We start from the raw sequence: 16,580 nt of genomic DNA, 5'->3' as shown, positions 1-16,580 counted from the left end.
TAAAGTGTATTAATTGACATTATTGCCAAAAATGCTGGTGTCTTGTTGAGCCAGCAAGCCCCTTTTTGTCTTCAAAAAATTCTCTGTGTCTTAAAGTATGAATGGAGCTGGCCATAGATGGATTGAAATTCAGCCAGTTCAGTCGGGACGCAGACGAATTTTGTTCCATGTATGGATGGGCCTGTTTGGCATGCCCTTCGGGCTTGTTCGAAAATCTTTCTCAATCAGCTGGCTGCAGCCCCTGATCAGTGTGTGGTGCCAGCAGGGAGTCCCCGCTTTAAGGAAAATGTTGGATCCCAAGCCCCAGCTGTATATAATATATAGTAATCTGAAAGTGAGCGCTATCCAATCAGCAGCTAAGCACTCAAGGTAACCAACATAAAACCTTACAATGATAAAATAATGCAGCATTTAAAATATGAAACAGCAGTATATAGGGTATTAGACTGATATAATTATAAATAAAAGTTCAATATGAGTGAGTCTTGTGTGAATATAAGGTGCCATGCAACTGGTTAAAATTCGGTGGTGGTGCTCCAAGAGATACGGTAAAATTACACACTCACCAGATGCGTAATTAATATACGCATTAAGTATCACATCCAGGGCCTCCTCATCAAGTAGAGGTCTGGTCAGGGGCGTAGGTAATCCTCCCTCAGGGTTATGGTCTTATGTGCCTGGTAGACGTTTAAACGGATCCAGGTAGTCAGAGGTCCCTTTAAGGGATGGGTAGGTGAGGATGCCTGCTTACAGGAAACTCCCTTCTCTGGATATAGATGATAGGTGGATGGCTGGATCACAAAGAACGGGCTGTGCAAATGCTGCAGTGTATGTACGAATCTCAGGCTTCCTGGATGTATTCACCTTCTTCCCGCAACACAGCCTCTCTGCGGAAGACTACCACTCCCAGCATACACCAAGATTACTTATCTGCCAAGTTATTAAGCTCTGTCCACCTCAAAATTAACGTCCATCCACTGTCATTTTGCAAATACTAGAATTTTTACTGGACGAAGAGGCTGCGGCAATTGACAGTTGATTTATGGGGGTATGGTGTAGATCCAGGAGGGGGCAGGACTTGCTTTCTACTTGTAGAAAAGTCTTGGCTCGGTATGAGTTTAGGACCAAAGTTTTTGGGCACCATAGTATGGTTCTAGTAGTGTTTATACACTGTCTTGCGCATAGCCTGTTCACTTTAAGTTGCATCATTTCCCAGACCCTAATTACTGTTGGGGCTTTCCAGAATATTTCTCCACAATCTGTCATAGTGGGTTTTCCGATCTTCAGGATTGAGTGCTGTTTTGTTCTTTCTTTTGGCAGACTTGATGTTTTTGAGAATCTCTCTGGCAGGGTGTCATGTTTTCCATTCTTTGCAGCCATGTACTGTATTTTGCCAACTTAAAGGGGGAGATCCTTTTTTCTTAAACAATTTAACCTTTAAAGAGGAAATCCCTTCCCATGACACCTTGACCAGTATGGTTCCACCCTCTCAGAATCCAAAAATATCCATTTGCTGGCAGTCTTTAGAGCTTAGTGGTGCAGCACAACTCCAGCTGTCTAACCATGAACTATGTTGTACATGAAAGGACAAACTGGTTGGGTCTGGTCCAAAAGGGGCAGAGCTGCCTTTTTGTAGACAGCTGGTCCATGGGGTTTTTGAGTGGAGAAACCCTCGCCAGTCTGCGTTATGACCTCCCATAAGGTTTTTCTTTGATGAAAGACCCCTTTATTTTACACCACATTTTGTTTTGCTGCCTAACCCCTGTTTAGGAATAAAATAAAGGTAGCAAATACCAAAACTGTACTCATGTATGCATTTTGTGACTTCAAATGAGTACGTTAAAGATCTTCCCACCCCATCCTACCTCTGTGTTGGTCCATGAAGATGCCTTGATGAACCAATAGAGAGGCAGAAGAGGAGTGTGCTGACCCTCACATTTTAGAACTTCCAATTTTTGTTTTAAGCGGTATAATCTCAGGTATACTTTACATCCCTGCATAGATGGATAGATCTTACATAAAACACACTAAACATGTTACCTGCAATATTGCGATCTATGGATGATCTGTTATTATTATTATACAGTATTTATATAGCGCCAGCAGTTTGCTCAGTGCTGTACATTACAATGGGAGACAATACAATACACGAGGGGTTCGAGGACCCTGCTCCTTGGAGCTTACAATCTAGGAGGGAGGGGATAGTGGTACGGGAGGAAAAGCTGTGGGGGATGGAGTGGTAGGAAGAGTGGAGGAGATCGACCGCAGAGGGTGGGGTAGACTTCCCTGAAGAGGTGGGTTTTTAGGGTGCGCCTAAAGGAGAGGAGAGTGGGAGATAGGCTAATGGATTGGGGTAGGGAGTTCCAGAGGATGGGTGATGCCCTGGAGAAGTCCTGGAGGCGGGCATGGGAGGAGGAGATCAGGGAACTAGAGAGAAGGAGGTCTTGTGAAGAGTGGAGAGTGCATTTTGGGTGGTATTTGGATATTAGGTCAGTGATGTAGTTTGGGGCAGAATTACAAACAGCTTTGTACGTCAGTGTTAGCATTTTGAATTTGATCTGTTGGGCAATCGGAAGCCAGTGGAGGGATTTGCAGAGAGGGGTGGCGGAAACGGAGCGGTTGGTAAGGTGGATGAGTCTGACCGCCGTATTCAGGATCGACTGAAGCGGGGATAGCCTGTGGTGAGGCAGGCCAGTGAGGAGGGAGTTGCAGTAATCGAGTCGTGATATGATGAGGAAGTGGATGAGCTGCTTAGTAGTTTCTGGGTTTAGGAATGGGCGTATTTTAGCGATGTTGCGGAGGTGGAGTCTGCATGAGTTTGTTAGCGATTGGACTTGGGGCTGGAAAGATAGATTGGAGTCTAGAATGACACCAAGTACTCTGGCTTGCTGGGTGGGCTTGATGGTGGCGTGGTTGGACGTGATGGAGAAATCAGTGGGAGGGGGGTGTGCGGGGTTGGAGGAAGACTACTGTTGCAATGAACTTTCCAGATTGTTGGAAAATCTTGCTGACTCCTTGCTTCCAGAGTCCTTTAAGTCCTTTAAGGCTTGGTCATTCCATACCTTCCACCCAGCCTAATAACTGCTAGAACAGATCATTTTTTACTGCTAGCAAAAAAAATAGCTGTTTTAACTAGTCCAAAGCTTACATATGCAGATAATTCTGCCTGACCCATTAGATAAAAAATGTGGCCATTCACAAAGAGGACTGCATACACAGGGTGACCTTTGCATGATCACGTCGTCTGTGCCATTCTAATCCCATAGGATGTCTATGAATGTTGAATTTTGGTTATAGCCCTTATGACAGCCAGTAAGCTTAATATCTGTCATTTTGTCCTTTTTTAAATTTCAGGAAAAGCCCCGGTAATATTGGAAGTGATTACAATTCATGATGCAGCTATGTTTCTATCCCATAGCTGTCATTAGTAGGCACTGTTTAACACCTCCCTATGCTGCTCTTCTGCAATGCGCCTTTGTGCATAGGAATGCAGAACAAGACTCCCTTCTATGTCCTGCTACGTTCCACCCTGCAGTATGAGTCACCCACCCCCCCCTCCTCCTTCAGCCTTTCTCTATTGTTTCCCCCCTCCCATCTTCTTAGTGCCTTGTAGCGCCTTCCCTTCGTCATTGCACAGAAATATTGTCTCCGTAGTAGACTGCATCGTCAGTATGCCGGCTCTGAGCAGTTTATGGAAAGCACAATGATCTGTTGAAATGCACTAAGCAGCCGTATAATTGGTGTATTGATGAAATCTATGGTGCTGACACATGCTCGTTTTTAGATTATATAGGGTTTATTCGTGTTCTTTGTTTTGGCCTTCAGGCAGCCATTTTGTTGAAATTAAAATTGCACATCTCACTGCTGAAAGGCAACAACATTTTAACTTTTTTTTTTTTTCTTTGATACTGGAGTTTTTGGCCCATGAGATGTATGCTCCCACCATGTGCAGGTGAAGGATACGTTTTGGGGTCCTCTACTGTCCAGTGTTTAGGACCTGATTGCGTAAAGGGAAGATGAGACACTCTGCTGGGACCCCCCACCCCCCATGCCTCTCTGTTTTTGCTTTATCATTTGCACTTACACATCCTTGGCTGTTAACCCTGTCCTGTCTCACCCCCCTTTTTTTGCATTAGAGGCTATGCAATCATTCTTAAATCCCATTTGATAAAGCCAGGCCTACAGGTGTACCTCTTCTGTTTACTTCTCTCCCATGATTACTCTTGTCTGGATAACACTAACACCAATGGTTTCTTCCGAAAATAAATAAAAAATAACATTTTGCTGCATGCTTTTAGTTACGTCTGAGATGATCAAAAATGTCATTTGAGAAAGCTAAGTTGGAAGCCAAATGGTATATACGAGTCTTGCTACATTGTTGGCTTCTGGGTCACTCACAAGTCTGTGTCTTCAAGAGTTTCCCCCCAGGGGAAGAAGTGTGCTGTCCCATCAGGAGTTAACGAGAGCAAAACGTTTTGAAACTTGAAATTGAGTCCGATAGGCAGAATTATGAGCTGTAAGAAGCTGGCTGGCACACTGATGCCTACCCAAAAATTGAAGTATGAGTTTTTTATTGTCTCCCTTTTTGAAGGACCAGTAAACCTAAAATACGAGTGGCTGTAATATAGCCAGCTCATTGCTTATTATCTTTTGATCATTAAAGCTGAACTCCAAACAGATTCAAAGACACCGAGATACTGCAGCTCTGTATTCAGATGTATATTTTTTTTTTTTAAATGCGGATGTAGGTACCTGAAATGGACCAGGTATCTACCTCTTGGAAACCACTGTACTGCAAGACTCTGACTGAGAGAGAAGCAGCACAAGGAGCCATTCAGTTGAGCTGCAGCACAAGGAGCCATTCAGTTGAGCTGCAGCACAAGGAGCCATTCAGTTGAGCTGCAGCACAAGGAGCCATTCAGTTGAGCTGCAGCACAAGGAGCCATTCAGTTGAGCTGCAGCGCTCATGTCCTGCTAGGAGAGAGCAGAGTGATGGAGAGATGAGCTCACCAGTTTGCCTCTCCTTTCACTTTTCACTGTGTAGTCACAGGTTGAGGGAGGGACAAGACCTGTACTTAACTGCTGAAGAGAAAAATCCGGTCTCCTGCCCTGCCAGACAGGTCTCTTCTGTGTGGCTAATTCTTGGGATTGGATGAACAGAAGTGCAAATTTTTTGGCAAGTAAATCCGGTTCCATATATGTATTTAATCTGTGTGTTTAGCTTTTTGCCTGGAGTTTAGCTTTAAGGCATGCACGTACCAACTTGAATCTTTTCTAAAATCTGTCTTTTTTTTTTTTTTTTAAATCTTAAATGAGGTTTCAGGTAGAACCTGACATTTTTTCCCAATTATTGGTGGTTGGGAACATTGGCCATTTAGGCTTACTGGCCCTTTTAACTGTAACTTGCATAAAATATCCATAAAAAGCAGTCTTTAGTGAATTTGTCATTTTTTTTTTTTTTCCTGTGATGCTAAAGTTGTCAAGCTAGATGCCAATTCATATTGGCCTTGTCGTTACACTGCATTTTGGAAGCTCTAATTGCACCTTCATGCAATTGGAGGCCTCAGATGTCACTATGCAACTAAAGAGTTGGTTTCCAGCTGAACATGTTCTCTATCCAACAAGGGTCTTAATAAACAAATTGTTGGGAGTAAATGCAGTTTTCGTCCATGTTCTATTGTGAAATTCCAACTCGGTCCTCCTCTTTAGCTCTGTTTGGGACAGTACCTTCCTTGTGGTCCAGGTGATGGCTAGGTGTTTTGTCCTATGCTTTGTGTTTCCCGGTTTCATTTTGAACTTGTATCCATGTATGTCTCTACCAGACACCCCAGCATATGACTTGTTCCTGCAGATTACTGGAGAGCCAGTAAGAATACCACCTTTACCCTATCAGACCATAGTGTAGGGAGCACAGTGTTTTATGTCACCATACACTTAGATTTTTTTTTTTTATTTATTACTTTGTAATTTACTCAGTAGAATTTTATATTTATATACTTTTTTGTTTATTTTCTTTGCATGACTGTCAGTTCTCACAAACTTCGGTCACCAGTGGAGAGTAAATGATCAAAGGGAGGGGGGGCAAATTTTATTACCGGAATATTTTCGTGTTTTTTTTTCTCCCCCCTCCTTCTTTCCCCTATCCGTTCAGGATAACATCGGACATCGCTTACTGCAGAAGCATGGGTGGAAGCTCGGCCAGGGCCTGGGAAAAACCCTTCAGGGTAAGTCAGTTGCTGATTTAATTTTCAATGTGTGTGTTTTTTTTTTTTTTTTTTCATGAAAAGGATTGTTGTTGAATGCCCATGTATTCCCCCCTCTTTTTTCACTTCATACCTTTTGCTCTTTCCCTTTCAATACTGTTTTGCGCCGACAAGATGATCTGATAACAGACAACAAGCAACAAGTTGGGGAGGCTGTTATTTAGTTTTTAAGCTTCTTGTACCCTGCATGCTTCAGTAAAAAAAAAATAAAATAATTTGCAAATTGAGGTACCAGTTTATGCAAGGGGATGGTCCTCTGCCACCAGGTTTTTCTCCAGAGAGCAATAGGGGAACCACCTGATCAGTTTCCCTATACAAGATTGGCTACCTAGGAAGTGTTGCAGATTTGGTGGGCCATATGGGCCCATAGTTGTTTTATATCTGTGATGAACAGCAAGGAAATGTATTTATTTGGGGGGTGGGGGGGAGTTGTCTATTGCATCACCAGTTGTAAAAGGTGGTGTGCCCATATGCTACCAGCGGATCCTAAGCTTCGTTAATTACGCCCCAACGCTTCATGTGCAAAGGTGACATGTTCTTCATGTTTCAGTCCAGTTTGTTTTGGCAAAGCAGTATGTTGCCTTTTTTTGTTGCCTTCTTTAAAAAGATCAGTGGGCACAATTTAAGTTTGTGGGTTTTGCACTTGGGTGAAAGAACCCCCCCCCCCCCCTTATTATTCATGGAACTGCTTTCTTTGGTTTAAGTCACGGTAATCCATCATACTGAAATGTTTCATAAGTTGTTGAGCGATGGACAAATGCACAAGTGATAGTGTAAACCAGAGTATACTTTCTACCTTGAAGGCCCTATATTGGTAAGAAGACATGATTGTGAAGGTTGAGAGTTTTTAGGTTCGGGTGTACTGCCTTGTAACCTGTCAGTCAGACTTGCTTGTAGACTTGTCTGACCTGTGTACAATATTCATGGGTTTCAAGTAACTTAACACGCCAAACTGGATATTTAAAGCCTCGTTCTCTCCTGCATCTGGCCCAGGTTTAAATTACGTTGTTTCTCAATGCATCAGATGTTGGCAGCTGTAGAACTGTGTGTGGAGCTCAGGCAATTCAAGGCTTCTTGGAGGAGGATTTAATCTCACAACAGACACTTGAGCTTGTGCTATGCTTCAACTCAAGAAGACTTTAATTAAAATAAGTCCATATATCGCATTCCTCAAGGTGTCACGAGACCCATTCAGATAAAACACTAGAAACCTTTTGTACAAAGTAATAATGTGACTTTCAGGAGTCCTTGAGAACACTAGTTTCTGCTTCATGAAGAATTTTATATGTTCAACCGGTTTACATAAAGCAGTTTCATGGACACTAATTAAAAAGCGCATTTGCAATTTAAAAGCTATATCTAGCCTTGCAAACAGGAGCAATAGGCTCCTAATCCATCGGAGAGCCACCTAGTGATTGCAAGTGGTAACTTTGAAATATTCATACTCCGTATTACAAAACTAAAATTTTTTTACAATTTTAGTACCGAACATAATAAAGTAAACCTAAAAAAAAAATCCATTTTATGCATAGTAAAGCCATTAATAGAGGTATTCCTTAGACAAGGGTTCCGTGGAACCTTAGGGTTCCTGCAAAGGTTGCAAGGGGTTCCTTGCGCAGTGAGAAATGTATGTCTCTCAGATAAGTTCCCTCTGGCACCCTTGATCCTCCCAATGACTACAAGTGTAAGGAGCATTCTTCTCACTGACCGTCACACTAATGTATCATGAGTTGAGTAGATAAAAGAAATTTTTTAGCAGGAGTTCCCTGAGGAAGGAAAGTTATTTCAAGGGTTCCTCTGTGTTGAAAAGGCTACATTTGTACTTTTAAACGTGAAGGCTTGGTGTGACTATACCTTCCCGAAACATCCTTAGATCTGAAGAGCAATGGCCAATTCCCCCTCCTCCTTATAGTTTAATCACCAGTATAATAGAATACGAACATTAAAACAGCCAACCAAATGACCACATGGAGAGAAGTACTCTCAATTACTGGAACTATTGTCCATGACTTGTGCTTGTTTCAAGAGTGAATTTAGCAGCAAGTGAGATGAAATTGTTGCTGAGTAGAGAAATCCATAAATTTCACTCTACATGGGGTGGTAGTATGTGATTTAACCTTATTTCACCATCTCAGCATCAAACTAAAGGCTCATCATCCTCCTTACATGTACAACATGTTTTGAGTTTTTTCTATTGCTCAATACATTTTACTGTTTTGTATTGATAATCCCTTGTTGATGGAACCTTTCGACCACTTAACAGTGAGTTTTGGAGGCTGTTTAAATTGCTGCATTTGAACCGATTGTATAGCTAGTAATTTATGTGGTGCTGAACTGACTCTCCACTACGTGCCTTACTATAAGCTCCTGCAGTCAATCCTTGGATCCCTTTAGCGTTGTTCCTGGCATGTTGCCTAGAGCAATATAATAAAATTATATCCTCTTGCTGCTGTCACATTCTCAGCACCAATATCTAGGATTTCATACTCCTCACCACTCCAAGCTGCTAGTTGTATTCTCTTTAAACTCTGAAAAGCATTCACGTTAATTGGAGTAAACCAGTAGTAGTTTAGCGCACTATTTTAGATGTTTGCTGTAACCCCCCAGGAGTCCCTCTATTTTGGGTTGCTGTCTTATGGAAACCTACACTTCAGGACATCAAATAGAACTTGGGCTCAGCCCCTCCAGCCACCTGCTCTTCATTATTGGTCAGTAATGTCTTATTATAGTTATGGAATGTCAGTAAGGCCTGGGAGGTCTTCAGTTTTGACATCTCTATATGTATTCTGGGATGCTGCCTTAGAATAAAAGGCCTACTGAATAAGGGCTTGTTTAGATGAGCAAATGCAGAATGCTTTTGGGTGAATTCTGCTTGTGATCAGTTTGAAACACTTCTGAATTTGTTGACCTTCTCGGCTGCATCATGCTGCTTTGGCATTCTGATTGATTGACTGGTATAAGACGAAAACCAGTTCTGATGCAAACAAATACACCTGTGCACAGGCTCTAAAGCTAAGCTAAGTGAAGTGTTGATGGTAACCATCTAGTCAGTGATATGACTTGAGATAACTGATCTGGTTGTCATACTTACTACTTTGTACAGCCTTACCAAATACATTTTTAGGCGTCAAAGGCCTGTGTACATGGGCTTTTGTTTACTTCAGACCTGCTTTTTCTGTCTTTCACAGGTTAATGCAGAAATGCAATTCTGGAGGTCAAATGTAGAACGGAAGCAGCATAAATGCACATGTGATGGAACTCTAAAGCATTTTAAATGAGTCCAATTGCTCATCGGCACATGCCCAAAAAGTTGTGCTTTGAACATGCACCATATATACCTTTGGGTGAGAAACGTTTGATAACTGTTAGACAGTCCAGGTGCAGCTATAATGGTCAGCTGAGAACCTCCAAGATGGCCAGTCATTTACCACTATCAGCGTACTTGAAGATAAGCCTCGTTCCCCGGAAGTAAGGCTTTCTTTTCCCATTGACACAATTTGTGTCTCGGCCCATATGATTTATGTACTTTGTAACTCTTGTTTGTAGCCAGTATTTTTCAATCTGGTTAACACTAACCATATGCTTCAACTTTTTTTTGTGGAAATTGTAAGCTGCTTTTGATGCATAAGATTGATTAAATGGATGAAGGCATTCCACCACTATCAAATTTGATCAATTGAAGATTTTGTTGGAAACTGTTTATGGGATGCCTCGATCCATTTGCTTCTTTTGTAAATGGCCACAAACTTGTCAGATGCGTGGCCAGCACAATGGCATAATCAACCCATTCCAACTCACTTGCAACACTAAATATATAAATATTCAGAGGTGGAGAAATTCTTGACTATTATATGAAAACTGATGGTATCTCCCTCAGATGCTTGCAGTGTGACCACACCACTGGTCATATAATCACAGCTGAAAGGGAGAAGCTTTGTTCAGATAGGACTCTGACTTAGACCATGATAGGTGGCCATTGCCTTGGTACCAAAGGGAGGTGAGTTTTCTAGGATTGGAATGTTTCAAAGGGGGCAGAAACAGGATTAGCTGTAGTTAGATTGTTGCTTAGAGTATTTCAGAAGACCACTCATGTATAATGGTGGACCCAGTGTGGATACCCCAACTAAGCTATACAGGTGCAGCAGCTCGGTACTCTTTCTATTTCCCATCTGTAGTTCTTTAAACATTCTTTGGCTTTCTACCCTGATGGTCAGAGTGCAAGCTCTGGAGATCACCTCTCTCCCCTGCCCTTCCTCACCCTGAAGAAGCTTCTTCCTCCTGCTAAGCCACCTCCCACCCTCTCTCACCTCGTGATCGCTGCCTAACCAAAAGTGTTTCTTTTTTACAGCATAATACCCCTGGACATGTTGTGGTGATGGTAAACTTAGCCGTGGTAATTGAAACTTTCTGTTCAGACTGACTACCTTTTTTTGTCATCAGTGCACCAATGTTAGGCTTCCTCTCTTTCTGTTCTGTCGTAGCATTCATATATATATATTGCTTGGATCGTCCTTTCTTCCTCTGTCTCTCCATGCACACGTGTCTGATCCTTGTCCATTACAAAGGGACATGTTGAAAGGGGTGTGTGTTTATTTTTTGTTTTTGTTTATTTTTGTTATATTTTTAATTTCATAGAAAATAAACCAATTGCAGCCTGTCCTCCCTATATCTGTGATCTTCTTCTACTTCCCCTACAGTTTTCTAAATATCAGAGGCCTCAGGGAAATTTTAAAAAAAAGGCATCCAATCTGCAGAAAATTTAACCTTGTTCCAATGTGAATATTGATTAAAATTTTTAGTTTTTTTTTTTTCTTTTGTTCCACAAAATTGAATTACTAGCATTTGCAATAAGTGGGTAATGATAGGTTGCAGGTTGTGGCTACTAAGAGGGAAAGGACTTAAGCAGGAAAGTAGGTTTTTGTTGGCTAAAGACAGGTGAAAAATGAACTTGGTACTCTTTTATATCAGCGTCTGCCAAAACTAAGATTGTTTGCTGCCCATAGCAATCATTCAGCTTTTGATTTCTAGTCTGCACTGACAGCATGCAGTAAATGGAGAATCTGGTTGCTATAGGCAACAGACAATTTTTCAGATGCAGACCCATGCAGTTGCATTAAGCAGCAAATTATTTTGATTTGGTTCTGTAATATTAGGGGAGTATTGGTTCACATAGATTTCACATATTTGCTTCCTCTTCTGGTTGTTAGAGGATAACCAATACTTCCATTTGTAAAATATTGCAAAAGGAAGCTTCCTTAGTAGGATCAGTTGTCTTCTATCCTTGTCCACCTGTGGCACCAGATTTTCCCATTATACCTGCAGTTCCATGTTCTGCAATATTCTGACATTAGAGTTATATAGTTTTGATAACCTTCATCCCAGCGAATGCTGGCTCCCTTTTATTTATTTTTTTTTTGTGGTTTACGGTTAACTACTTGACTGTTGCATGATATGTGCAAATATTAGATGAGCATGTTGGGTTACAAACAAAACTTTCAATGATTTGGTTCTAAAACCGCCTACCCTTGTGCTGTGGTATATTTGGAACACTGAAACCTGGCATTAAGCACAAGCCACTGAACTATAGCTGAAATAAACGTCACATCAGTCCTTACGAACCACTTATGTTAATGGTCACACAGCTTAGTCCAGTTCCCAATTCTCTGTTTCTATATCGCTAATGACGGGGGACCTTTGCATCCCCTAAAACACATTCACTCACCTTGTTGAACTGAAATAAAATGTATTCCTGACTTTTACAGGGGAAGTTAAAATTTTAATTCTTCAGTCTTTCATGGTCCTATGGGGACCACTTTTATGGGTCCCTAAGACCGTAGAGCTGGCTACCAATCAATTTCTACAAATTTGCCATCACAAACACAAAGTGGTCCAACACTCCTCCTCTACCATTTTACACTGAGGTGAGATCATCAGCCGAGTACTGCATGGGCACCAAGATTTAGAAGGTTGTCATTTCTGAGCAGCATCTCAGGTCAGTAAGTAGATACTGACCCTGGATGCTGCCTAAACAAGGTTCCTTCTGCAGAGCAAATCGGATGAAGGCATTGTGAACCCTGAGTGCTAGTGAACAGCTGGGGTTGGACAAAAACATTTAAACACTACATGATTTGCAGGTGTGAAAGTGATGACATGTTTCGAGTTCAAAATGGAAGTGATAAGACTTTTTTTTTTGCTTCTGCTGTGTGATGAGACACCTAGCTAACAGGTGGGAAGCCTATTTTTTTTTTTTCAATAACTATGTGCGCTGCTAGTAATATGGAGTCGTGCCAGAGCTTATTGAGCTTCATAAAGGGCAAATTGTTGGTGCCCGCTTAGCTAGTGCCTCTGTGACTGAGGTTACCAGTTTATTTGCCGTGTCGCGAGGTACAGTATCAAAGGATATGACGGCATATACAGTTTCTGGGAAAACGTTGCCTGATAAGCATAAGCGCAGTAGACATGGTCGACTGACTGAAAGAGACAAAAGGACATTGTGCAGGACTGTGACCCAGAAAAAACAAAACTGCTGCAAAAGTGACTGCAGAGCTCAATCTCAGTCCTATGAAGACTGAGATATGCAGTCACTTTTGCAGCAGTTGTTTTTTTTTTATTCTGGGTCACAATTCTGCAAGTCCTTTTTGTCTCTTTCGGTTCCCTATTACTAGCAGCGCACGCAGTGAATGGCTTCCCACCTGTTAGCTAGGTGTCTCATCACACAGCGGAAGCAAAAGAATGTTACATTACTAATGCAAAACATGTGACTTTCATAGCTGCAAATCATGTAGTGATTCCATTTTTTTTTTTGTCGAACTCCTGTATCTGATATGCTTGCTTCTCTTTCAGTCCAGAGTAACATTAACTTGAGATCATGGTGCAAAACTTCTAATGTTCTCCTGTGTTTTTTCCAGGGATGTGGATTTAGATGAGCCCATTAAGTGTCAGTGTCATGCCAAAATAATGCAATTTATTTTAAAAGGTTGTGGCCTTCAACCCTTAGGCGTTGTGTTGTGCATACGCTTGTCCGTTTCATCTACAAATGTTCTTGTTGGCCTTGTCTTGGCTTCTTTGGAGATGGCTTAGTTTAGTAACACGGCAAGACCAGGGATAATGGAGTCTGACCTCACCTTTTTAAAGCAGTATTAAACCCAAGAATGAAAATGTAATATATTGCAACTTGCCAATCCCTAAATCTGATGGCTGCATTGGCTTTCTTTTTTTTTTCACTTTCTTCCCATTTTAATTTCACCTGGTGAACGAGCCAGTAACACACTTAGTGTCTTAGAGTGTCTCACCTCTGGATGGAGGAGCAATAGGGGCACCTTTTGGACAGCAGCATTTTTGGTCTGGAGAAAGGGTAGCAGATTTACTTGACTTGATTAACAAATGAAAGCCGAACTAATACAGCCAGATTGTGCAGCATTTTTTTTTTGGTGCACAGAGGGGAAACTATTATACCTAGTATTTGTATTTAAAATTGAACATTGAGTGGTGCAGTCTTTCATGCCCCATATCTTGACGTTATTGACGGCATTGGATTCCCTGATTCCTTTTTAATGGTCTGTACTTTGCATATTTATGTATCCTCAAATCGTAGCAGCTCTACAGTGGCCTAGTACAGCCATTACAAAGCAGCGTGGAGTCTAAATCTTGCAATACAAATTTAAATTTGACTGGATACAAATTAAAAGGAGCATTAAGATTGGTCCTTAAAACCTACATAATTTCCTTAAATTTAAATAAGGATTTGGTAAATTGGTAGAGTGGCTGGCCTAGCTTTTCCTTCCAGCCTTGAGAATTTAAATCACAAGTACTCTATTTGGATCTCACAAGATGGACTACTCTTCCAGTTGTTAAATGTACACCGGTATATACTACATTGTTGATTCTATGGACAAGACCATTTTTATGTGCTTACAGTTGATGCTGTTAAGTGTGGGCAACAGTTTAATCTTCAAAATTTATTTTGTTGTATGTGCCCACACTCTCTTGGACTTCATACACTATTGTATGTTCCGGGTGTCCCCAGGTCAGAAAGGGCAGTCCATATGACCTGATAGTTACATATAATATTATTTTTATACAGTATTTATAAAGCGCCAATGGTTCACTCAGCGCTGTACATTACAAAGGGGGACAGAACATGTGACAGAACAATACCAATACAATGCAAAACATGAGGGGATCGATCTACACAAACTTGACTTATTGCTGGTACTGGAGGGTTGGAGTTGTTGATCATTTCTATAGGTCACCATTGCATCTTACTGGTTGTGCTATAAAACAAGGTTTTACCAGAAGCTGAAATTCCATCGCAGCTCTTGATGGGATCAACAATTGTATGGGAGAGGGGGCTGGGGAGCTTTATTTTAAGTATAGGGGGCCTGTTGGGAAGGGGCATGTCTTTTCAGTGTGAAAACATCCTTTGAGTTTAATATGATGATGGAATATTTTGGGTTATCCACAAATCTAATAAAGATAAACACTCAGCCTATACTCCTCTAATATTCAGCATTTATAGTATAGAAATGAATTTAAATTGGTCCTAGTAAAAATCCTTTAAATACAGAATGGCCTTACCAACTTCTTCAGGATTCCATGTACTCTTTAGTCCTTTCCCTTTTGCTGTGGCCGCTGCTTTCCATATTATACCATTGGGTTTTGAAAGAATGAACCTTACACCCTAACGTTCTTGTGTATCAGTCTTGTATATAATGCCATACACTGATCATTGGCCATAGACTTGCATGATGGCCATACTGACCCCATTTTATGGGGCTGCCTGCAAAGTATTACAATGTGTTCACCATCCTAGATTGTTTACATAAAGCCTCAGCACTACTTAGTTCCTAACAACATCTTTTTATAATGCTGTCTGACACCCCTTGCCCTTCCGAATATGTGGCATCAGATCATTTTTTATTTTCACTTGAAACCTGGATTCTTTATGGCAGGGCTGGACAAACCCCAGGAGCCAAGTAGTTAATGTACCTAAAAATTAAAATGAATATCTGTGGGTTGGATCACATCTTGCTGCAGCCAATGAAAGCTGGGGCTCTGACTGCTTGAAGCAGGTCTGTATGGTAATGGAAGTTCTACTCATTATAAATGTCAATGTTCATGGGGGTGTGTTGGGACCACCCATGACTTGGAATTGGTTATGGAACCTTTCCTGTTGATGCCAAAACACTCTGTTCATATCAAGGGTCTTATCTCTGTGCAGTGTCAAGTATGGTCATACAATCCTATTTTAAAAGTCACCCAAAGTATATTGCACTATCCCTAGGTCAACAATACTACGATGATGGGGTGCTACTGCAGTATGTTACCCCACCACCCATACTGACAATCAAGTGAGAGAAGCCCTAAGATACTTGGCCTTCAGAAAGAACTGCACTAGAGTACCTGGTTGGCTGATCAGATGCCCAAACGCTAGCTCAGTAGTAAGGGATTAGGGGTCTGAAGTTCAGTCACTAGCAGAGAAACTGCAATCATCCCCCAATAGTTGAGAACAGTTTTGGGAGTGCAACCAACAGCTGGAGGCCCCCAGAGGATTGATTTCTGCTACAAAAGTTCGGGTTTCAAGGCAATTGCTTTTAGAGAGCAGAATTGTCAGGGAGAATTTTATAGTATAGATCAATTTTAATGTTACTATTTAGGCAAAACCGCCTCCCATGCCGAAGAGTTGGCATTGACAGGAGGAATGTGTCTTTTCTCTTTAGCACCAATTATAGCTCTTTGACACCTGCATAGGTTGGCTTTGTTTCCTGTAGTGTGCTCCCTTTTCACTGATGGCATTTTGTTGATGTTTGTCAGCCTACGTTAATGTACTTGGTCTATCGAACTCCTTTAGGTGAACCTACTGGCTCCTGAGTTCCTTATGAATTTGTCCCTCTCTGATCTATGATGCAGGATAGGTTTCAGTAAACAGTTTCTCCCCCCCTGGTGCAGTTCACATGACCATTTTCCCGGCAAAAATAAACATTTCACCAAGTATTCCGTGTGGTGTTCATGATCCGATTCTAATTGACCCCTCCTTCCTTAGTTCATTTTTTTGATGTAGGCAGGGCAACAGCTGATCGGATTCTTACAAGGATCCTGGGCGCTCATTGAAGAGTTCAGTTAGTATTGATCCTCTTCAGACTTCTGAGTGCATTGAAAGGAAAGTGAAATCCAAAATTCTGACTATAAACCAGGCAAGGGTGACACTAGCCTATTGACATTTAGTTGGGATGTATTACTTTGTGTCCCAGAATATTATAACCGATCCTTTGTTTTGCTCATGCACAGATAACTCCTGCATATGTTTAACAACTGTTT

At 41.4% G+C, this 16,580-nt stretch overlaps 1 protein-coding gene across 5 annotated transcripts in view; it reads left to right on the top strand.

The window, feature by feature from the left end:
* Positions 1–16,580, top strand: part of GPATCH8 (G-patch domain containing 8) — a 91,379-nt gene that overhangs the window by 57,201 nt on the left and 17,598 nt on the right. For 4 of the 5 annotated variants that reach the window (XM_089674560.1, XM_089674559.1, XM_089674558.1 and 1 more), the window contains one exon: positions 6,152–6,224. In XM_089674560.1, coding sequence (XP_089530686.1) covers positions 6,152–6,224 — 73 coding nt within the window. Of the gene's footprint in view, positions 1–2,965; positions 6,225–10,611; positions 10,657–16,580 lie in introns of those variants that run through there. The other variant, XM_089674563.1, reaches the window with a different exon arrangement.

Source organism: Staurois parvus, unplaced genomic scaffold (assembly GCF_062004578.1).
Source record: "Staurois parvus isolate SC_StPar_1 unplaced genomic scaffold, SC_StPar_1.0 ptg000151l, whole genome shotgun sequence".
NCBI lineage: Eukaryota > Metazoa > Chordata > Amphibia > Anura > Ranidae > Staurois > Staurois parvus.
Note: the sequence above shows the minus strand (reverse complement) of the source record. Positions and strands in the feature narration are given on the sequence as shown.